The 7,981-nt window shown below is 45.0% G+C and overlaps 1 protein-coding gene across 9 annotated transcripts in view; it reads left to right on the top strand.

Annotated features, from left to right (window-relative positions):
• The window catches only part of lyst (lysosomal trafficking regulator), a 64,677-nt gene extending 57,258 nt beyond the window's left edge, over positions 1 to 7,419 (top strand). For all 9 annotated transcript variants that reach the window (XM_034897697.1, XM_034897696.1, XM_034897692.1 and 6 more), the window contains 14 exons: positions 959 to 1,203; positions 1,763 to 1,829; positions 1,915 to 2,071; positions 2,586 to 2,726; positions 2,884 to 3,101; positions 3,184 to 3,414; positions 3,536 to 3,725; positions 3,826 to 3,962; positions 4,136 to 4,234; positions 4,655 to 4,794; positions 4,886 to 4,983; positions 5,076 to 5,232; positions 5,353 to 5,424; positions 5,549 to 7,419. In XM_034897697.1, coding sequence (XP_034753588.1) covers positions 959 to 1,203; positions 1,763 to 1,829; positions 1,915 to 2,071; positions 2,586 to 2,726; positions 2,884 to 3,101; positions 3,184 to 3,414; positions 3,536 to 3,725; positions 3,826 to 3,962; positions 4,136 to 4,234; positions 4,655 to 4,794; positions 4,886 to 4,983; positions 5,076 to 5,232; positions 5,353 to 5,424; positions 5,549 to 5,687 — 2,091 coding nt within the window. In that variant the 3' untranslated portion in view covers positions 5,688 to 7,419. The remainder of the gene's footprint in view (positions 1 to 958; positions 1,204 to 1,762; positions 1,830 to 1,914; positions 2,072 to 2,585; positions 2,727 to 2,883; positions 3,102 to 3,183; positions 3,415 to 3,535; positions 3,726 to 3,825; positions 3,963 to 4,135; positions 4,235 to 4,654; positions 4,795 to 4,885; positions 4,984 to 5,075; positions 5,233 to 5,352; positions 5,425 to 5,548) is intronic.
• The last annotated feature ends 562 nt before the right edge of the window (positions 7,420 to 7,981 follow it).

The raw sequence follows: 7,981 nt of genomic DNA, 5'->3' as shown, positions 1-7,981 counted from the left end.
AACATTATACCAACAGTAAAATATGGTGGTGGTAGTGTGATGGTCTGGGGCTGTTTTGCTGCTTCAGGACCTGGAAGAATTGCCGTGATAAAAGGAAGTATGAATTGTGCCGTCTACCAAGAGATCCTGAAGGAGAATGTCCGACCATCTGTTCGTGTACTCAAGCTGAAACTAACTTGGGTTCTGCAGCAGGACAATGATCCTAAACACACCAGCAAGTCCACCACCGAATGGCTGAAGAAAAACTAAATGAAGACTTTGGAGTCCTAAGTCCTGACCTGAATCCTATTGAGATGTTGTGGTATGACCTTAAAAAGGCTGTTCATGCTCGAAAACCCTCTAATGTAACTGAATTAGGACAATTCTGCAAAGATGAGTGGGCCAAAATTCCTCCAGGACGCTGTAAAAGCCTCATTGCACGTTATCGCAAACGCTTGGTTGCAGTTGTTGCTGCTAAGGGTGGCCCAACCAGTTATTAGGTTTAGGGGGCAATCACTTTTTCACACAGGGCCATGATGGTTTGGATTTTTTTTCACCTTTAATAATAAACACCTTCATTTACAAATTGCATTTTGTGTTTACTTGTGTTGTCCTTGACCATTGTTTAAATTGGTTTGATGTTCCAAAACACTTAAGTTAGACAAACATGCAAAGGAACAGGAAATGAGGAAGGGGGCAAACACTTTTTCACACCACTGTACCTGTGGACTCTCAAAAACCTTTCCTAGATACACACGCAGAACTATAGTTCCCTGTGCTTGACATGCTGACGTTAGCATTTAGCTACGACCCTGCTGTTTCTGAGTACAACCTCACAAAGCCGCTAGCATGGCTGCAGACTCTGTTGTTTTATGCGTGTAATTTTTGACAGTTGACAGCAGAGTCATGAAAGCAAACAAATGTGTCACTTTACATTAGTACATTTTTCCTCCTATGGTTCTCTTTGTTCTTGCCTTAGTTCCGTGACGACGTCTACCACAACATCCTGACCTCTGATCTGCCCAACCTGCTGGAGCACGGAAACATCACAGCGCTCACTCAGCTGTGGGGCTCGGGTCAGATCTCTAACTTTGAGTACCTCACGCATCTCAACAAGCACGCGGGCCGCTCCTTCAACGACCTCATGCAGTACCCGGTGTTCCCCTTTATTCTGCGAGATTACACCAGTGAGTCAATCGACCTGCAAGACCCAAACATCTACAGGTCAGTGCTAGATAGAAGCTCTGTTAAAATATTTGGAAAGGCATTTGAGGTAAATGATTTAGAAAATCAGATTATAGAATGTTATGAAGATTAGTTTTAGGCACCCGTATAAAGTATTTGTAAATGTACTGTACCGCCTCTTGTCAATGATGCATCAGATTGTAGGTCTTAAAATAATATACAGCTCTCAAATATTCCTAATAAGGAGTCCTCTTGTTTATGCCAGAGCCATTTTTCTATAAATCAAGGCAGGTGAAGTAAATTGACATATTAGGGTATTTATTTATTTGATAAACTGGGTGACAAACAATGCCTCTTAAAATATGGTCGCCACTTTTAGACAAACGCAGGCATTCACCCAGGAGACTGGTGTTTAAAGGTGCTCTAAGCGATGTCGGCTGATGTTACTTCTTGTTGACGTTCGAAGTATTTTCAAACACAACAAGACTAGCTTGACCCTCCCTCCTCCTCATCCCTTCCACTCCCTTGTGTGCACACAATTGGACAATTTATTTGTCAGAGTTCATTACTGCTATGCTTACATTTCGTTGTCATGCAGGAATTTAATCAAACCCATTGCAGTCCAGTCAAAAGAGAAAGAAGATCGCTACGTGGATAATTACAAGGTAAGGACTGTTGTTCATTTTAACATATATTTGTTGAGTCTATTGGATGTTCCAGTAAAAAAACAGATGTGTGTTTGTTGTGCAGTACCTTGAGGAAGAGTACAAGAAGGGCATTCGTGAGGATGACCCCATGCCTCCTGTCCTGCCTTATCACTACGGCTCACACTACTCCAACAGCGGCACCGTGCTGCACTTCTTGGTCCGAATGCCTCCTTTCACCAAGATGTTCCTCGCATACCAGGGTGAGTCACACATTAAGTTGAACTCAAAGTTAAGGAAGAAAATTGCTCTCCAGCTGCGTTGTCTTTAACAGTATCTTTATTTTCAACAAGTATTGTAAATGTTAACTGACTGACAGGCCAGGGCTCTTTAACAGCAGATCGTTTTCATATATCTCCAAAAAGCATTTAGCAGCATCGAGTGCCGCCTGTCTGCTTTACATTGACAGCTCCATCTTGGATGATGCCAAGGCTTTTAGTACTGAAATGTTGAAACGTCCAGATCTCAGATCTGACTGAGCAGCACGTTCTTTATGCAGTTCTCTGGTCAACTCCCCGCCCTTCCTCTTCTCTTTTCTATTTATTCTTTTCTTGTTAATGGATTTTTTCATTCATCTGTCTCTCTCCTCTGATCCTCCGAGGAGCTTTTTGTGTGATCGTGAGTGTATTCAGTAATCGTGGTGTCTAAGGTCATGAAAGGGGATCTTTTCAATCAGTGAGTTGAATCTGTAATTAGATTGTCTTTGGCCTTAATCAGACCAGAGCTTTGATATCCCGGACCGGACGTTTCACTCCATGAACACCACATGGCGCCTGTCCTCCTACGAGTCTATGACTGATGTGAAAGAGCTCATCCCAGAGTTTTTCTACCTCCCAGAATTCTTGGTCAACAGAGAGGGTAATTATTTATCACTGCATTTCATACTTTTTAATCTGTACTCCTATCATTTAATGCAGCATACATTTTTCATATCCTCATATGTGTAAAAGAAAAAAACATAACATTAATAATACATAAAAACATACATACAAAACATAATTTCTTGCCTTTACAGGTTTTGATTTTGGTATTCGTCAAAATGGTGAGAGGGTGAATCATGTGAATTTGCCACCCTGGGCCCGCAACGACCCACGTCTGTTTATCCTGATCCACCGGCAAGCGCTGGAGTCGGACCAAGTCTCCCAGACATTGTGCCAGTGGATCGACCTGGTGTTTGGGCTCAAGCAGAAAGGCAAAGCAGCTGTCCACGCCATCAATGTCTTCCACCCAGCTGTAAGCAGCTACCTATTTTAAGTTTGATAGAAATTATTGGGAAAGTTGTTTCTTCTAAAAGCTTTCATGTCATTTTTCACAGACCTATTTTGGCATGGACGTTTCGGCAGTAGAAGACCCGGTGCAGCGACGGGCCCTGGAGACGATGATCAAGACATACGGACAGACACCCAGGCAGCTCTTCAACGCCTCTCATGTCAGCAGGGCCGGCCCCAAACTCATGATGGAGGGAGAGCTGCCGGCAGCCATGGGTCTCCTGGTGCAGCTGGCCTTCAGAGAAACCAGAGATCAAGCCAAGGAAATAGTCTGCCCGGTAATCTACTCTGTGGTGGTAGTGACTCTGACCGCCCGCTGTGCGCTGAGTAAGAACTTAATTCATCGTCCATGAAATGATCTGCTGCTCACCTGGACATTTCTTTTTCCTCCCCCCGCAGAGCCCACTGCCATGGATCAAAGGTCTGAAGTGGGGTGAGTATGTGGGCTCACCCTCTGCTCCAGACCCAGTGGTGTGTTTCAGCCAGCCGCACGGGGAGAGGTTTGGATCCCTGCTGGCTCTGCCAACGCGAGCCATCTGTGGGCTGTCCCGCAAGTTCTGCCTTATGATGATTTACAGCAAGGAGCAGGGTAGGAACCCCACCAGTCACTCACAAGTCAACCTAGATGTACAGAATGGTTTGCACAATGTCCTGCTGACTCCATTTACTTTATGTTCTCTACCCTGTAGGTGTTCGGAGCATGCACAGCACGGACATCCAGTGGTCGGCCATCTTGAGCTGGGGCTACGGAGACAACATATTGAGGCTGAAGAGCAAGCAGAGCGAACCACCCATCAACTTCATTCAGTGTTCACAACTTCACCAGGTAAACATGAATTAAACTCGCAAAAACAGAACAAAAAACAAGATAAAAAACAGGAGCACCTGTTTGTGAAAGGAATTACTGGTCTCCCGTCAGTGTTACACAACCTTACACTGAGGATTGTCTATAAGCTGTCAGGTTTCCTCTGTCCAACCGTCTGTCTCTCTCTTCTTCAGGTGACCAGCTGCGCCTGGGTGCCTGATGGCTGCCAGCTATTTACAGGCAGCCAGTGTGGAGTCATCACCGCCTACAGCAACCGCTTCACCAGCACCGCGGTGGGTTTCCATGGCGACGTCCCCCTCTAACCTTCCGCCTCCACATCAGCACCCAATCCACCCACCCACCTCCCATTACCCCTACCCCTCTTTAGACCATCTCACCGTGTGCAAACGCTCAGCTTCATTAGTCACATCACAGTTACCCTTGAAACACATTTCCACCGAGCCTACAAGTGGGATTAGAGGTCTGGGAGTTCAGTCATCAGAGAGGCTTTCAGACTTTCATCGGTCCCCACCAATAGGCATCTAGGTTTTCTCTGTCTCTCAAGGGTGTTTCAGTAGCAATTGATTTGTGCTGTTCAGAAAAGCCTGTTTGAGTTTCATTAATGGAATTTTATAGGAAACGATTTAGGAGCTGTCCCATCCATGCTACCATTGAATGCTAATTATTCAGATCTGTATGTCCCCTCTGTATAGCCGTCAGAGATGGAGGTGGAATCTCAGACTCACCTGTACGGACACACGGGGGAGGTCACCAGCCTGTTTGTCTGCAAACCCTACAGCATCCTGATCAGCGTCAGCAGAGATGGCACCTGTATCCTCTGGGACCTCAATAGGTGTGTGTGTGTGTGTCTGTGTGTTTGCGTGTTCGTGGGCGTGCGTGTGCGCCTGTGTCTGTGTGAGTAGTCTAACTCTGTGTTTCTTTAGGCTCTGTTATGTTCAAAGCCTCGCAGGCCACAAAAGCCCAGTGACTGCAGTGTCTGCCAGCGAGACCACGGGGGACATCGCAACAGTTTGTGACTCAGGTGACGACCGCTCGCACTTTATCATATCGCTTTCCCAGACTGACACAATGTTGATGTGATGTACTGAATGACACTTGATTCTGTGTATCCAGTGGGCGGAGGCAGCGACCTGCGCCTGTGGACGGTGAACGGGGACCTAATCGGTCACGTCCACTGCAGAGAGATCATCTGCTCCGTGGCGTTCTCCAACCAGCCAGAGGGCGTGTCCGTCAACGTCATCGCCGGCGGGCTGGAGAATGGCGTCGTCAGGTGAGCAGGAACTTTTTTTTCTTTTTTCTTTTTTTCATGTTTTTATGGGCTTTCTTTTCCTTTCAGGACATTGGATTATTCACGCTGATGTTTTATTTTTCATGTCTGAAATATTTTCAGGTTGTGGAGCACCTGGGATTTAAAACCAGTGAGAGAGATCACCTTTTCCAAGTCCAGCAAACCCATCATCAGGTATGTTATCAGCGCTGCAACCATGTTATTGTTTGTTTTATGTGATGCCACTTGCCACCATTGTAAATATGTGTGCATTTCTGTGGGGAACACTGATGACACGGTCCTCTCCTGCGCGCCCCAGCCTGACATACTCGTGTGACGGCCACCACCTCTACACAGCCAACAGCGAGGGCACAGTGATGGCGTGGTGTCGGCGGGACCAGCAGCGCATGAAGCTGCCCATGTTCTACTCCTTCCTGAGCAGCTACGCCGCGGGCTGACTGTGTGTCTGATGTTTACTACCATCTCCTCCTCTACAGCCTCCTCCTCCTCCTTCCTCCTCTCTGCACTGACGGGGAGGAGGACGGGTCAGCATGGCCTCCACCTCCCTGAAACCTCCCTAACTTTTAAATAAAGCCATCCCCAGCTGAGCAAACTCACACATCACATCCGCTCCCAGCATCAAGACATGATTATTAAAATAGTATTCTATATATTTATAAACAGACTGAAGTGGAATGTTGGGAGGGAAGGATTCATATTTGTCCGAGGCTGCAACAGACACTTTATACTAAATGCATTTCTGAGAGTGTGTTTGGTTTGAAAAAGTCTTTTATTATTTAGTTTCTTGCTCTTGAGTCTTTCCTTGCCTGATGTTGATTTAGCTGTTTCCTGGTAAGCTGCTATCGTCTGGCCAAAGCCGGACCCAAAAGTGTGAAGACCCCCGTCTCTCCCGCAGTGCGCCGTCTGACAGCCTGCTGCCGGAGCTCAGCAAGTGTGTCCTGCTGACGCTGCAGTAGCTAGCAGGGAGGGAGCCCCTCCTCGCGTCCGTCACCGGGAGACGTCCCGCTCTGTGGGAGTGAGACGCCGCTCTGCTGGGCTGTCTGCTCCACTCAAGTCTGAACAGGAGTGTCACGGCCCTGCATCACTTTGTATCTGAGCTCAGTGGAGGGATGGGGGGGACGTTAGGATGAATTGTCCCTTGTGTTGCCTGTTGTTCTGTCCTGCTTTTGCATGCTAGAATGATTCTGACCATGACTGTATGTATGTGACGCATACTGTCATAATGCTCCTTTATTTAAAGCCTGCCTTGGAACCTGCCCTTAATGCATTGAGAAATGTTGACATTAACTTCTTCATTCATTCATTCTTAAATTGTTTGCCGCTCAAATGCACTAAAACCTTTTCACTACTTAATATAGTTTGCTCAAATTCTGAGATAAGCAATTAACAAACGGCATTAGATGCATGAAGCTTGAGAGGAAGCAGAGAGGAATCTCTTGAATGCCCACTCACTGATGTACGAGGCATGCTTAGTACCTGTGCAGCAGTACAAAAAAGGGTGTAGTAGGTGGGAGGGCGTGGTGAAGAGCATCATGTCCAGCAGACTGAGGTTAGAGCAGTTAGCGTTTCCTGCACTGATAAGGTTTACAGCTGTTTTCAGAATCTTACACACTACACTGATCAGTCCGGGAAACAACTGACCAAACGTTTCTCTCCTTAACCCACCCATTGATTCATGCAGCTATTCTTTACATTCCCACTTAACCTACTGTACGGCACTTTGAGTTTGTCTGTTGGTATGTGTGAAACAGTAGTCAAAGCACTTTTTTTTATCAGCTACCGTTTAATTCAAGGAGAGCCAATGATCTGTGGTCTTAACATGAACTGAGCTTTGAATAAATTCCACTAATAAATCTAATCCAGAAAGCAATATCAGACATGCAATAGGTCATTTGTATCATGTTCAATATGGGTTTTAAAACCTGTTGTGAAAGAAAAATAGTCTTGCCTTTGGGTTGACTGCAGTGAGTCTTCTGAGATGAAAAATGATGTCCTAAATTTCACACTTGGTGTTTGACTTGTTTACGAGAAAGGGAATATTCTTATATCAGGTCCTCATTCCTTATGTGTTCTCTTGATATATTTTTTTCTTTTCTGCCCGTCCTTGTTGTGTGCGGCATCAGGCCTGTACAATACATGATGTAACGTGTATGTTTACTGTGTTTCATGCCTGCAAATTTATAAAAGTATGTCTATAAGAACCACAACCTTTTCTTTTTCCTCTAGAACAACCACATTGTATTGAATTGTATGAATCCCCCCCCCCCTTTTTTTGTTGGAAAAGTGGAGAAAGACCAGAGGAAAACGTGATAATTGGCTATGTTTTTTGTGCTTTCTGACATAGAAGGAAATATGAATTTTTGTTGGAAATTTAAGCTATGCATTATTTAAGCTCACTGTCTTTGAGTTGCCGAAATTATGTCATTATACCTCTGGGCTGATGGCATCATGGACTGAGGTTCTGAAAGGACATGTTTTACATGTTTTTGTGTGTATATATGTGCATTGTTGTATGAATGGACAAACCAAGTTATGAGTATATTATAAATATATATAAATATTTGAAGAAATATGACTCCATCTTGTCATTTATGTCCATTTCTTAGTTAGTATGGTGCGTTCAGGGGCATCTAAAGCAGGAAGAAACCTATGTGAAGCTGCACAAATGACTAGATAAAATAAAAAATAATTATACAATATACACCTAACGTGGTCCTTAAAAAAAGACAGG

The sequence above is a fragment of the Etheostoma cragini genome, chromosome 17 (genome assembly GCF_013103735.1).
Source record: "Etheostoma cragini isolate CJK2018 chromosome 17, CSU_Ecrag_1.0, whole genome shotgun sequence".
NCBI classification, from domain to species: domain Eukaryota; kingdom Metazoa; phylum Chordata; class Actinopteri; order Perciformes; family Percidae; genus Etheostoma; species Etheostoma cragini.
The sequence above is the reverse complement of the archived record's forward strand: the minus strand, read 5'-3'. Positions and strand labels throughout refer to the sequence as shown.